The sequence below is a fragment of the Vicugna pacos genome, unplaced genomic scaffold (genome assembly GCF_048564905.1).
Source record: "Vicugna pacos unplaced genomic scaffold, VicPac4 scaffold_18, whole genome shotgun sequence".
NCBI lineage: Eukaryota > Metazoa > Chordata > Mammalia > Artiodactyla > Camelidae > Vicugna > Vicugna pacos.
Window position 1 is genome coordinate 4,534,692 of NW_027328739.1, and position 16,146 is coordinate 4,550,837.

The 16,146-nt window shown below is 32.3% G+C and overlaps 2 protein-coding genes across 2 annotated transcripts in view; both read right to left on the reverse strand.

Moving 5' to 3' along the window:
- Nucleotides 1–15,749, reverse strand: LOC140692818 (N-acetylated-alpha-linked acidic dipeptidase 2-like). Its single transcript, XM_072957087.1, has 11 exons — nt 15,738–15,749; nt 15,150–15,270; nt 13,790–13,855; nt 12,927–12,990; nt 11,500–11,567; nt 9,408–9,539; nt 7,950–8,057; nt 5,942–6,052; nt 5,499–5,560; nt 3,190–3,274; nt 1–271 (listed from the first exon to the last, which is right to left on the reverse strand). Exons 2-6 carry the CDS (start codon nt 15,264–15,266, stop codon nt 9,492–9,494), a joined length of 363 nt encoding a protein of 120 aa, XP_072813188.1. The 5' UTR covers nt 15,267–15,270; nt 15,738–15,749; the 3' UTR covers nt 1–271; nt 3,190–3,274; nt 5,499–5,560; nt 5,942–6,052; nt 7,950–8,057; nt 9,408–9,491.
- The window catches only part of LOC140692871 (uncharacterized), a 15,325-nt gene continuing 14,830 nt past the window's right edge, over nt 15,652–16,146 (reverse strand). Inside the window, exon 3 of the mRNA XM_072957092.1 lies at nt 15,652–15,823. Within this exon, the coding sequence (XP_072813193.1) occupies nt 15,768–15,823 (56 nt within the window). The 3' untranslated portion in view covers nt 15,652–15,767. The remainder of the gene's footprint in view (nt 15,824–16,146) is intronic.

A 16,146-nucleotide genomic window follows, 5' to 3' on the forward strand; every position in this document is an offset into this window, starting at 1 on the left:
ACACATTCCACCTGAGCTTTACCCTCCCCCAGATGCTTTGCTTTTTGTTTCAAATTTATTAGATTTATAATCTATCTAAAATTACTGTTCATGTATGGTACAGGGTTTAATTCAATACTGTTCCATTGGTCTATATGTCTAACTTTAGGTAGTTATCACATAGACTTAATATTGTTTTATAATAAGTTCTTTAACATTGTTCTTTAATATCAGCTTGGCTATTGTTGGCTCTTCAAGCTTCTCTATGTATTTAGAATCAGCTTGTCAAGTTCTACAAAGAAACAGTAACAACAATTAAGTTTTGGGGATTTTGATGTGCACATATAAATCTTTGAATCAGTTGAAGGGGAACTGACATCTTTAAAATGTTGAACCCTCCAATCCATAAATTTGGATTACCTCCCCTATACTTATTTTTATCACTGCTGTTACAAATTATCACAAATTTTGCAGCTTAAAGCAACACAAACTTATTATTTTATGATTCTGTAGGTCAAGTCAGGAACAGGTATCACTTGGCTAAAAATCAAGATGTCAGCAGGGCTGTATGCCCTTCTGTAAGTCAAAGGAAGAATATATTTCCTTGTCTTTTCCGGCTTCTAGTGTTCACCCACATTTCTTTACCCATGACCCTTCCTCTATCTTCAAAGCTAACAGCTTTACAGCTTTCTAATCCTTCTTCCAAAGTCATATCTTTCTGACCACATCTGGGAAAGATTTTCAATTTTTAAGGACACCTGTTGTTAGACTAGGCCCATGTAGATAATCCAGGCTAATCTCCCTGTCTCAGAGTCCTTAACCTGATACATCTGCAAAATACCCTTTGCCATGTAAAATAACATATTCACAGATTTCAGGATTAGAACATGGATATAGGTAGGGGTCAGTGTGGTGCACTATTCTGTTTATCAAACTGTTTAACATTTGATACTTTCTGACAAACGTATAAGATAGAAGATCCTGGTCATGTTTAGAATGCTTCCTCTGCAAAATATTGGGCACTGAGTTTATTTGAAAGGACTGAAAATAATATTACCACAGGAATGGTTTCCTAATTCTACTGACATTTACTTACTTTATACTTAAATACCCAAAATGGTCAGCCAGGAGTGGGATCTTGGCAAATAAAATAAAAGTATAATTCAAGCTTTTATCACTGAATTTATTAGCTAATTCTATTTTAGAAACAGACAGAAAATAAAACAATTTAGAGTAAGCCTGCTTGCTTATACATTAAGTGAAAATAAAGTTTTAAAAGCATGTCTGAATATGGGATAAAGTGAGCATCATAAAATGTAATGTTAATATTTAGTACCTGGAAATCTCAAACTCCCAATTTATAAACAAGTTCATACTGTATAGCACAGGGAACTATATCCAATAATGTTTTGTAGTAACTTATGGTGAAAAAGAGTATGAAAATGAATATATGTATGTTCATGTATGACTGAAGCATTGTGCTGCACACCAGAAATTGACACAAAATTGAAAACTGACTACATATATATATATATATATATATTTGAAAGGACTGAAAGGACTATATATACCAAGAAAAAAATTAGATTGCTAACCAATAAAAAATCTGTCAGTAATATAATGCTAGAAACCCTGAGACACAAAAGAAAATTTCAGGCATACATCTGTTTATAGAGTCATAGAAAAAATAGTGCCTATGCAAGTCCCTGATAAGCATGAGAAAATAGGAAAGGCAATATAAAAGTTCGAAATGCTTTGCTATGTAAGAGCTGCAACATGACTCAGACACAAACTTCAGTGGTCAAAATATCTATATAATTAATGATAACTTAAAGTAATTGAGGGCATCATTTTAAATGAGATAAAAATAGCTGCTCAATTTTCATATTACTAACCAAGTCATTTCTGTTTATAGTAGGTTTATATTATTTTTATATGTATTTATATTTTATAAAGACATATCAACTTAGATCCTGGCAGATAATTGACAGTGGAGCAACTGATTGATTTAAATGGGCATCACAGGCTTATCAGATTTCATATGCTTTAAATATACATTAGATATTAGCTGTCAGGAAGAGTTCAATTTTCATTTATTCTAACATAGCTGTGCCACAGGCAGGTTACTCTGTATTCACAATGGAGGATCATGATAGATATGAAGATATCAAGCCTTATTGATCTTCATAGGGGTGCTTTTATAAGAAAAGGAGAATAAAATAAAAAAAAATCTAAAATACTACTTTTTTTTATAGTGTTCTAACAGTTATATCTTTTATTTTTTAACTGAGTTATAGTCCATTTACAATGTTGTGTCAATTTCTGGTGTACAGCACAATTTTTCAGTCCTTTATGAATATACGTATATTTGTTTTCATATTTTTTCACCATGAGCTACTACAAATTCTTGAATATATTTCCCTGTGCTATACAGTATAAGCTTGTTTATCTATTCTATATATACCTGTCAGTATTTACAAATCTTGAACTTCCAGTCTGTCCCTACTCACACCCCTCCCCCCTGTAAAATACTATTAAATCAACATATATTTTTGAAGAATTATGAAAAATGGGAAACTATAAGTTGTTTCTTTAAATTGGAGCAAAGAGAACTACTTTAACTGGAAAAATACTTAAAATCTGGCAAGTTTTATGATTTCATGTTCACCCCTGACAGCTTTTCTTTCCTCCTTTCTCCTTCAATCTTTATTGGACCTTCTAAAGAATTAAATTACAAAAAAGAAAAAAAGAAAGAAAGAAAGAAAATTAAGAAACAGCTCTGCATCTAAAATAACCTCCTAACTGGAAAGATGGTATACTTTGTGAAAAATTTACAGCTGCCAACTTATGATCTATGTCTCTGTCCACAATGCCTTACTTGTTAGGGAGGGTCTTAAAAAAAAGTAAAGAAAAATAGCAAATTATAATGGCTTTTACATTTTAAATGCTTTTCTATATGTCTACAATCTGCTCTATCATGAGTTATTAAGATAAACATTATCAGCTATACTCTACTTTCCTATCATGCACATTGTGACTCTAAGAAGCACGCACGCTCTAACTTACCATCTGCTGGTGGTGTACAAGTTAATGCAGTTCTTTTGACAATATATGGTTTTGTAGTCTAGTTGTCTAACTACTACATAATGGAAAAGATGTAGAACTACTGGTACCACTGCCCTCGGTCTCTGTCATTTACCTTAAACATACCTGGAAAAGTAGATTCAAAAACTCATTGGCAAGAACATTGTTCACACTCCAGATCTGATATTCTTCTAGAGTTAAGATGGCCATTCTGAAAGAGAAACAATATTTAAGAATATCTTAAATCTTCATTTTCTTATATTATTTGAATTAAATTTGTTTTATTAAACTTGCAATGGTCATTTGTCTGAAAGAAAACTAATGATTTAATGTAGATGCTGTGTATTCATCCGAAAGTAGGCCAGCAAGAATAAGTTCAAAAGTAACCAAACTCTGAAGTAGTCACTCATAACGTGGGCAATTTATCACCAAAAATCTTCCTCCAGTAAGACCTGGGAAATAACTCACAGTATCTTCTGGTTCAAGGTGAAGTTTACTAACAGAACCCACAAAAGGTTCTGGGTAGAGAAAAAGGACTATTTACTAACTTTGAAAGCATTTTTCCAAACTCTTTGGATTATGCCCTTTGACCCTAACAATTTTCTAAGATCTTTAAAACATCTGGCAATATTATTAGACTTCTTAAGAGATTTAAAAGAACTAAATATATATAATAAATGAGTATCTATATTAACATTTCCTCAAAATAAAATGTAACATTACTTTCACAAGTTGAGTAAAGCAGTATTTTTTTTTTTTTGGTGTGAAAGTGTACCAAAAATTACATTTATATACAGTAGACAATATTTCTTGGCAGGCAAAAATATAACCAAATGCTTCTTACTTCATGTTTTGAACAATCACCTTAACAATCCTAGATGAATAATAATGTTCTTAGCGTTTATTACTTAATTATATTTTTATTATCTAATGATTTATTATTTAAAGATATTTAATAATATTTACTATTAATGATATTCATGTATTCATTCAATATATATTACCATTTATTACAAGAAAAGATTTTAAAGCACTGTGATGGTAATTAATGGCTTTCATGATGCAACTTCCATTGAAGTATATTAACACCAATGTAATGGTACAAAATAATGGGTAATATTGTCACCGTCTAGTCACCAGTGAATATGGGTAATAGGTTTGGTTGAAAGGTCCAAAATCTATTCTAAATTTTTACCATTTCATTATTATGGTTACACGGAGATGGAGCAGCTAAATGATCTTTTTTTTAATGTTCAAAAGTACAGCCATAAGAAGAAACTCGGTCTTATATAAAAATAGACAGCAATGATAACCTCCATACTTATCAAACACCCAGAAGAAAGGCGATGGAAATTGTATCTCTACATAAGGTATTTCCTAATAGAAACTTTCCTGTGTTTCTGTTTTCATATATACCAAATAGAAATGGCTACCTTAGTTTTGGGCAGAAAAGTAAATGAAGACGGTTATCTGAATTGCCAAACAAAGATCAAGCCCTGAAAAATTCATTTCTATTATTTATTTCTATTGAGTGTCAGTTAATAAGACTATGATGATTTCTTCTGGATTTGTGATTGAAAAAAATGTTACTTATTTTTCTAAGCCTGTGTAAGGCCACTATGGTCTACATCCTACCATTTGCAACTTGGTACATGTCAACATTTGAATAGAAAGGGTCAAATTAACTCATATGTGTCTCACATATATGGATTATCTTCAGTTTCACAGGGATACATAGACATTAAGGCAAACCTATTATAATATCTTTAATAAATGTTTTGAAACTAAAAAAATTCAAGGCTTTATTCTTTGTAAAGTACATGCTTGTTTCTGCTATTATACACTTATTCTGGCTGCTATTAAAGAACTTAGGACAGACCCTCACCAATATTATTGAAAAAAAAATTTAAAAACTATATACACCACCCAGATTGAGATGAAAAATAATTTCCATCATCCCAGATATCCTATGCTCCTTCTCAGTTAACTCACCCATCTCCAAAATCACTATTGTAACACTTATTAACATTAGTTCTGTCTCTGTTCTAGAACTTCATATAAATTAAATTGTACAATGTGTTCTTTTATTGTGGCTTCTTTTGCTCAATATAAGTTTTGTCTTACCATAATGTATTAAACTGGGAGAAGTAAAGATTATAAACTACAGATGGCAAGGGCTGTCTCTACTTAATTTTTACAAAATGCCTAGCTTATAAAATATAATGTTTTTATGTAAATAACACTTAATGGAGTTGTTTAAAGGTCGAATGGGCTTTCCTTAGGGACAACTTGGAGTTATTGTAACCACGGGTCCAAATAAGCATTTAGCAGGGATGATGCAGAAGAGATTCAAGTATGTATATGTAAGGTATGTATACCAATTCAGAATATAATGTATTTTTAGAAAAGAATAAATTAGTCTCTGCTAGACTCACCTTTGTGGTGTCATGTGCATTCTATGTGTCTCTACAATGTTGGATAGATCCACAAGTAATTCCTTTAAAACCAGAAACCCAAATCAGTAGTTAGGAAAGAGAAGGTATCATTTTTATTAGACAGTAGCTGAAGTATAAAATATTTTTTCGGTCAAGTTTTGTTTTTTTTTAATTCCAGAAATAGATTGCTTGTTTACCTTAAAAATTTATGACAATTTTCCAGTGGTTTCATTTTTTTTTTACATAATACATTCAGTTTATTAAATTTTCTAAGGTAAATTCTCTTCCCAATTTTGCATCTTTGGCTATGAATATTTTGAGTAGCATAATATAGAATCTAGAAGTAGTAAGAAATCTTTTTCTCAACCTCTTTTAAAAAATTCTTCACTCTATGTTCCTGTTGGAAGTTTACATGCAAGAAGATGTATACAATCAGACTTTACCAGGGTATCATCGGTGCAGTTGTCCTTCCAGACCTCTGTGCAACCACGTGTCTCTCAGTTCAACCCTACAGAGAACTCCATCACCATCAACATCAAATACCTTGAAGCAAACTAAAGAAAAGAAACTCTTATGGAGGAAAATTACTTTTATATTCTGAAGTATAATACATTTTATTACAACCTGCCCTTGTGAAATTACTTAGTTCCTCAAACAACTACATTCTGGATTAAGTTCTTATTTGGAGGAGATTGTGTCATTAAAGTCCTTTGAACTTGTAGGAATTCCTGTACACTTCACAAGTCTCTCTCCTTATATAATTAGCCAGCTTAGAGAACTCTATCCTTCATCTAAATCTAAAGTTAAATTTCTTGCAAACTGAAAAAGAAGGGCCAAGTTACTATACAATATCTCACAGATTTTGAGAAGGTAATTCAAGCTTTTAAATTAATTTCTAATATTTATAACTGATCACTTCAGAGTTGATTCTTACAATGCTGAAAATATTCCATCTACATTAAGAATCAACAAAAAGCTGGTACAGTCAGCTCCCCGTATCCATTGGTTCTGCATTCACAGGTATAAACAATAGATCAAAAGTATATATGTATATGTATATATATATATATATATATATATATATATATTTATATATATATATAAATTTTCCCAGAAAGTTCTGAAAAGCAAAACTTGAATTTGCTATGCACTGACAACTATTCACATATCATTTACATTGTATTTACAAATAATTACATTGTATTAGGTACTAAAAGTAATCTAGAGATGATTTAAAGTATACAAGAGGATGTGCATAGATTATATAAAAATACTATGCCATTTTACATAAGGACATGAGCATCCATGGACTTGGTATCTGAGGGGGTCTCAGAACCAATCCTCAGCAGATAATGAGAGATGACTGTATAAAGATTTTGCCTCTCCAATGTAATTAATGTGCACCCAATATTTTTGCCTAAGAACAATTTCAATTCTTCAATGAAGTTTATATACAACAAGCTAAAAATCCAAAATATCAGCACTTTGCTAATTAACATCAATATCAGCAAAATTGCTAGTTAGTCTATTTGGTTAACTTCCACTAGTCCACTGGCAAAAAAATAAATTAAAAAAAAATTTAAGACAACAACCTCAATTGAGAAACAAAGACTTCAGCCTCTTTAATACCAGAACTTTAATGTGAACAAATAATCTATCACAAAGCCAGGTTAGAGTAATGGTATACTATCAGGGAAGATAAAAGAAATCTAAATTTTTAAGATTAAATAATTATCTACTTCACACACCCATGTAATAATTATGCTATTAAGTTAACTGAGTGCATCACAGTACAACATTACTAAAGAATATTGAACTATTAAGTATCATACCCAAAATATGCAGTATTTGTGAAGCTGTATTTTAGAAAGATGCAGAGATAATGACCCTAGTGAATATGTAAGAATTAGGTTCCAATTAAATGTAAACTGCTGCATTTTCCTAAACAAATATGGTTAAGATTTAGGAATGTAATATGCTTATAAATTATGCCATAATATTTTAGATAGGTTTAAAAGATAAATTTAGTATTTAATAAACTTGTTTTATCATAAATTTAATTTTGCTAATAAAATATCAATATACACAGTGATAGAAAATAAGTTGAAATTCAAGTTAAGCAAGACAAATTTTCTATATAGACTACCAGAAAATATTTTCTATATGCTTAACATTTTCAAACACATCATGACTGATGTAGTTCATTTATCATGAATTGTACATTTATCTGGAAAATCAACCATTATTAATAACAAAGATCTTAAATTACTCCACAGTAAAAAAGAATAGATGATTGAACCTTTACACTGACGTCAGTAAAACCTTAGCAAGAGATTGCTATTTGCAAAAGGGATGAAAATTCAAGCCTTAATCAGATGATTTTTTACATGAATGGATGCTAATTTTTTTCTCTGTATAGCTTCCAAATTTTGTGATGTTTAACACACTTACATTTCTGTCTTTCAGCCAGAGGTCCTCTGCAACAAGCTGATAGCCCACAGGATATCTCCTTAAAATCTATGTGGCTGTCATGATTTTCACCAAAAGCATTAAATAAACCTGTAAAATAGGAACACAGACAGAATAAATCACAGCCAACAAACTTTCTGTTAATAATGACATGCCTATGAAAGGAGGCATGACTCGCATAAACTGATTTAGTTTTTAAAAGTTATCAGTAGTTTCCACTGTCTTAGGAAGTTTTTCCCCCACCCCCTGGCATAATTATAACCAACATTTAACTTCCTAGAAGAAAATACTATCATTTAGTGTTTGGTTTTGTCTGCATACCTGTCTCTATCTTATATTAATTCCAAAAGTCAAAAGTGATTGTAGAATGTAAAAAATAAAAATGTATTTTAAAAATTTAACTGGAAAAATGTCAGAGACCACAATTATCCTAATTTGGAAAGACTAAGAAGAAAAAGGAAAAAAGAAGAAGAAAAGTTGAACTCTATCAAAGATATACTGTGTTGTTATTAATGAGATTCATACAGCTCCTTCATGAAGCAAAGAAAACTAACACACTATATTATAAGAGACAGAAATTCTGTACTGCAGTCTTCATTGTACCACTTAATCTGTATAACTAAATATATTAAATTTCAGAAATAAAGGGCAATTTATAATCTAATCCTGTGGTTTTTAAACTTTTCCTAAAAAATAAATGGAATCATTTTATTTTCAAATGAAATGATTTCTCAATCTCTAATTATAAAAAGGTAAAAACATAACTGCACTGCTGAAGTGGAAACCCTGTCTGTTCTAGCTCCCCTAACAAATAAATATTTCTAAAACACACTAGAAACCTGAAGAATACAGACTGTCTATTTCAAGAATCTAATTCTGTGCCCTCAAAGAGCAGAAAATTGAAGCTAAGAAGTAGTTAAATGACTTGCTAAAAGTAAGAAATTTTTTTTAAAAAGGTCTGAATCAGAAGAAGAACCCAAGCTTTCAGATTTCAAATACAGTTTTTGTGATTATCACCCACAACTGCTCCTTGTAAACCTCATTTAAAATATATATAGTAGTGAAAAGTTTAGAGCTAAGTGGGGACCTTAGAGATGGTCTAGTGGTTTCTTAATTTTTTAAGGGTGGGGGAAGTATACAGCAGTGGAACCTTCTTCTATATAAAAGAAATACAATAGACACTCCTCAGCTGAGGAAGAGGTGGGGTCATGTGTGGAAGCTAGAGCTTTGCCTATTCAGTGTCCACCACCCTGACCCTGCACCAGATGCTGAGGCACCACACTGGAGCACACTTTCATAATGATTGTCTTGGTCAAACTGATTTTATATATGAGAATATTCAAGTGCAGAAAGGTAAACCGACTTACACAATGCTCCAAAGGTGGAACAAGGCTCAGGTGTTTAGCAAAGAACATTTGTAGAAAATAGAAGGATTCCCACCTTCACTCAGAGATGCACGAATTGGTGGTGAAGCCAATGGGCCAAATGTCTCTAAATCAAATCATCCAGTTCAGGATTGAGCCCTCAGCAACCAATAGCATTTCTCCAGATGAATGATGTCTGATTCTTCCACTGACAATCAAATCAAACAAGATTATAAAATCTCACTCTTCTCTTCTGGACAATTAATTAGTTCATCCTGATAATGTAACTTCTAAATACACATTTTAATTTCCCAGTTAAACTGTTAAAAAACTACCTAAAACAAAAACTCTGAAAGTCAAATATATTGTATCTAAAGTGGCATGAAAATTAAATTCAAATTAATGTAAAAGAGGCTTTAGAATGGGAAAAAATTTGCAATTTCCCATTAAGCAGGCTGTTTAATTCCAACATGTAAAATAATAAACTAAGATACTTATTTTTTGCTTCCCACACTTTTATCTGTATACCCTTTGGTGATTTTAATCTCTATCTTGGATTTGAAAATTCTTGATCATAGTCTCTCCTGGCTACACAGGTAACACACTAATAGCAGAAACTATGTTTGATTTATCCTGTCACTATGGTAACCACTTACACATTTAATACTTATTAAATAAATGTACAAAGGGGATAGACCTAAGCTTCTCCTTCTTGGCCCTAAAATTCTTACTACCCCTCCTATAAAGGCAGGAGCCTCCTCTGTAGGACAGAGAGTAAATGTATCTCATGAGAAGGATTCCCCAACAAGGGCTGTCTTTTCAGCGTGCTTTTAGATGTTTTTATGGGACATTTCAATAAAAGGATCAAGGACCTAAGCTTCCCAGTATGGTGGGCGTTGTGATGGGCATGGGAGGATGCTCACTTGGGAGGATGAGATGTTAAAGACACTAACAGTGAAAAGGACAGGGCAAGATGAAGGGCGATTGGGAAACAGGACCACAGAGATGTGACATCTACTTCCCACTGTCATCTAAGTGATACCTACTTGAAAGAAACATTTCTACAGTTAAATTCTATAATGGGGGTTATTTAAATGAAGCACACATATACTCAATGAGTAGATCACATAATTTTTAGAGATTCAGAGTGCAGTAGCATTTTCAGAGTACTTTTTACATCAATAACTAGTATTTATAAATTCCTGTGTACTAAATAAGTATGTGGAATTATTTCCATTTTGCTTTTAGACTTACTACAGCTTAACGTATTCACTGCACTGATACAGAGTAATTTTTCTAATGAATAAAAATGATAACGTACAACCTTGTTAAAGATTCTTTAATTTCACCATCACCAGATTTATGAACATTTAGGCCTATGTGTCAGGCCCCGTTTCTTACCAGCTTTTTCACCAACACCTTACATTGAGGTTATATTGCATTACCCAGAGGTCAGGAAATGTTCTTTCACACATCCACATCTTTATTAGGTCCTGTGTCCTCTGAGGAGAAACATTCTCCCCACTTTCACATCCTTCCATTTTACAGCCTAACCACTAATCCTTCTCTAAACACCTTCTAATGCTTTCCAACCTCACCAGCTACCCTAGGATTTTAACTTCTCTCTTCTGCAACTGTCCTCCACTGTATATAGTATCCAATATTCAAGTGAAGTATGAGTCCTCATTTACAGGTCTGTGGCCTCTCTAGATTACAAAGTATTTGGATTCAGTAACCTTGTCCTTTTATCACTTTTGCTGCTAGAGTTCCTTTCATAGGACCTGATACATAGTAACCACACAATAAATACTTCCTGAATGAATAAATGAATGAATGAATGAATAGCCAAGGCAATCTTCACAGCCAAGGCTTCCCCAACCCAGCTCAGTATTCTTTCTGTTATATCAAAGAGACTCTGCCCCATGAAACAATAGACCCTGCACATTTTAACAAATGTATACAATTATTAGGAACTATTATTAGAACAGAGACTAGCACTACTGTTCTCATAGTTATGTCACATAAGTAGTGTATTAAAGCTCGTTCTGATTTCTTGTTTATACAAATCAGCTATGTCTGTCACCAGTTTAAATATTAGTAATTTAGAAAACAAAAGTTATTGATTTATCTACTCATCAGAAATCATTACAACAGATCTATTTACATACCTCTTCTGTCAGTTTATATACCAACTGGAAAAGAAGGGGTGTACAGTCAACTCTGAGAGTATAATTGCCTGCAAAATAAGTAAGAGAGAATTTTAATACCTCCAAATGGACTACAAACCTGTATTTAATTCTAACTTTATTTTCTAATTATAAACAATATATAACAGATTTCAAATTCAAGGCATCATTCCTGGAGAATTAAAAATAGGGTGGACCTTACAGATTATCATATTCAGTGAAGTATGTCAGACAGAGAAAGGCAAATATCACATTCTATCACTTATATGTGGAATGTAAACAAACAAAAAAATGATACAAATGAACTTATTTACAAACCAGAAATAGACTCATGACATAGAAAAGAAACTATGGTTACCCAAGGGGAAAGGGGGAAGGGAAGAGATATGTTAGGAGTTCAGGATTAACAGATATACACTATCATATATGAAACAGATAACCAACAAGGACCTACTGTATAGTACAGGGAATTATATTCAGTATCTTATAATAACCTATAATGGAAAAGAATCTAAAAACAATGTATATGTATATGTATATGTATATGTATATGTATATGTACATGTATATGTATATAACTGAGTAACTTTGCTGTACACCTGAAACTAATATTACAAATCAAATGTACTTCAGTAAAAAGAAATAAATAAAATTTTAGAATAGACAGATAGGTAGGGAGATAAATAGACAGGCAGATAGTCTGGCTAAAACTAAAACACAAGGTGGAAATAACTCTTCAGGAGCCAGAGAGGCTGCAGCACACACTCAGGATAGGAGACTGCAGAGGCGGACTCTGCTGCTAAGGCTGCAGCTCCTGCAGTAAAAGTAAGGGTCATTGCTCATTACGGCAGCAGTACCTAGGGGTCTTTGGCAAAGGTAAGTGGTAAGGCCATAATGTTCATGTTTTTATTCATTTATTCAATTCAATATGAAGACTTTAGACTAGAGCATGTCAGTAACTAACATGTGTCCTGTGACACTTACCTAGAAATAACCATAATACGATGAAAGCCTACAGATGCACATGCCACATGTCAGGGTCAAAAGGAAGTTTGTAGTGGGTGCTTATTTCAGAGTTGTTCCAATACATACAGGAACTATTTCTGTATGAAATATTTTAGCCCAACTTTTAAAAATAGCTCCACAGGAAGAATGTCAAAAGTACTAAAGTTTTAAGTAGTAATCCAAGATAGGCAAATGGTAAATATACTAAAGAAATTAGGATCAATAGCTTAGTTATGAATCATATTGATTCATTTGAATCATAATAATGTTCTCTCTGGTAAAATGGAGAAATGGAGTTATTATTGAGGCATCTCATAGAAAGAGGATAATCCTAGTTTATGAGTTGGAGTTGATAGACTTAAATACTGGTATACTATTTAATGACAATCTGAAATAAAATTTACCTTCTGTGTATGAGTCTGCATTGATATATGCAACCTCTCTCTCCTGGAGTGTTTTCACATTCTCCTGCAGTTGAAGCAAAGCAGTCACTTATCTCACAGCATTTACAATTTTGGAAATACAAGCAAAACAAATTAATTCAGTAAAAGAGTGGTTTGCAGATACCATTATAAATCAAACACCTATGCTTTTGACCATAATTTTAAGAAAATGCTATTAACTGGTTGATAATATTAATGCAATTAAAACAAGAAAGAAAAATATTAGTGATGCTGTAGCCACTGTTAATAGCAACAGCAGGGAGACCCAGAGGAAAACTGCCCCTGATCCCCTGCACCATAATATGAAGGGGGAAGGCTCGGAGATGCTCAGCCTCACCCTGGATCTACTGGAAGAGGACTGCTCAAAGTAAGGCCTGGAAATCTGTATTTTTAAAAGGTGTCTCTGGAAATCCTTACAGACATTAAAGTATGAGATCCCTTGATGTTGGGGATCCAAGTAACTTTACCATATTAAAAGTGAGGAAGTTGGAAATTTGATTTATCAAGAATTTTTTGAAAGAGAAGATATTGATGAAAAAGAAAAATATAGGAGGGGAGGATAGAGAAAAAAACTAGAGGGAGAGAAGAGTGGCTATTAGGACAAAGACAAGACATTTCTCACACATACATGCACACACGCACACACATTCTAGAAAAATACAGCAGAAGAAGACTAATGCCATCACACAACATGGGAATATGCAGAGAGAACTCTTTTCTTCTCTCTGTTTCTCTCTCTCTCTCTAGCTTGCTACCTTATAAAAGCAGTTACAGTAAAAACATTTAAAGCTGTGAGTGGTCATCCCACAAATGAGAATTCTCACCTCTGCGCTTGACCACATGGGATAGATGACAGCTGATTCTGCGGCAGAGTATCCATTATGACAGAGCTACAGTAGAAATAAAAAAGATTCCTTAATTATATGTAAAGGTAAATGTGCTGCTGAATATGATCAAGAAGCTAGTAGAAAATGGGAAACAATATTCAAATTGTCTTTTAACTCACATGAATTTAAATTAATGCAAGGCATATTATCTTGTATCTTGGATTTATTTTATCTGTATTTTAAGCTGCTTAAATTATAAAAAGACACATGTATTTCTATATACATGTGTTCACAAGAAATTACATATTTCTAAAAGTAAATGACCTTAATGAATAAGCTCTGATTCATCTAAATAAGTGTATTATGAAATGCATGTTCATAACAACAACATAATAATAAGACTTTGCCATATAAATGGAATCAAATGTGATACAAGTAAATGTGATTTTATTCCCATACTTATTTGATTCATATTATTATTTTAAAGTATGCAGAAATGAGTCAGAAGGAAAGCATTTTAAAAACCATTCACAATAATAAGAAAGATATGACATTCTTTAAATCAATTCTATAAAATTTGGACTCATAAATGAACAAAACAGAGGATAGTCACAGGAAAGTGCTTTTTGGTGCGCCTGCCTTTAAAAAAATACACAAGCCTACCTTGAACATGTAAGAACTTAGAGTTACTGGACAGAGAGCATAAGGGAAGAAGATGAAAGAAGGGGGTCTATGAGAGACACTTTAAAATAAAGCATTAAGAGCCAGTGACAAATGAAAATTAATCATAATTGAATTAAAAATAAATCCTTGAAATTTTAGAGTAATTCAATTTACAAAATCATTGTATTACACTCCCCAACCAGGCACTTTTGTAAATGGTAAAATATACCTATGGTTACAATTTAGTGTTGAATCCATAAAGGAGAGACTATAATCAGAGTATAGTCATCTAAAAAGAGCATGTTGTTTTCCTGGATAGAAGAAATCCAAGGAAACTGTAAAAACTTGAAAATTAATGCCAAGGATCTAAATCAGATTTTCAATAGGCTAATTCACTTGTCAGAAGTAGTTTCCTAGGTTTGACTATTTTCTGAGCTTACAGATTTTACTTACTTATCACAAAACCAATATAAATAGAAACTAAAATATTTTAAAAATAATGAAAAAATTGGTTTGTGCTTAGTAATTAAGAGGTTGTTCTGTTTTGCCAAACTGATGTAAAAGCAAAAACAAACTCTATTTCTTAAATTTTCTTGTTTTTATCCAATTTAAAACAGTATCAGGTAATGGAACACATCTGTGATTACCCTGAGATACATGTTGACCAAGAAGATATGTTTACTGTCTTAGTTACCTCAGCCCATTTGTGGAACCCAGAAGTCCAAATTTTTCTGCATCCCAGCTGGCAAAAATGGCAGTTCTTCTCAGTCTCCAGCTTGAAATCATTGTTAACATACATGGTTAGGTACATCTGCCTAAAAACAAAGGAAAATTCACTGAAGTCACTTTCTGTCATCACTTGCCATGGAAACATTATTTACCTCTACTAATCAGTTTTCCAAAATTCTGGACAACTTCTTATAAATCAGCAGTTCCACTGGTTAGGTCAATACCTCCAAATACCCAGAAGTCCTGATGATCTCCCAGAATAACACATCTGTCTGGAAAGGAAGGCATTCAAAAGAATGACAACTTAGAATGTATTATAAAGAGCAGTAATTTATGTTTTTAAATTAAACTTCCTCCTGCTTGAGTTTCCTCCATAGAAAACCATCAAGGTACTGTCTCCTTTTAGAATTTACCTTTTTTTCCCCACATTTAATTATATCACATCAACCAGGAAAAAAATATTAAGAGTTGATTAAGATTTACCTTCTCTTACTCCTGTAATCTTTGTAAAAACAAAATGTTTTAAGACATTTTAAAAAATTCACCAACTCACCAAGTTTCACAGATCCTCAGGTAGTTCTGATTACATCATAAATGCTTGTGACTTTCTTGAAGTTATGAACATGCATTTTAACCTTCCTAGAATTTCACAAAGGGAACAAATTACTTCACATAGAGCATTATGTCTAACAGGTTCCTTCCAATGTTTTATTATAAGTCTCAGAAGTACAGAAAACTGTTTAATAAGATGATAAATTCCCATATGCCCACCACCTAAATTCAATCATTGTTAATACTGTTGAACTATTTGCAAGCGAGTTGTGCAAATCATGACAGTTGTCTCCTATGTATTTAAGAATGCACCTTACGGTGAAATCAAATAAAAAAATCAGTATTTTATATTTTTCCTCCCTCATAGCTCTATTGTTGGTATTTATTTAAACTCCAAAATTATTACTCAA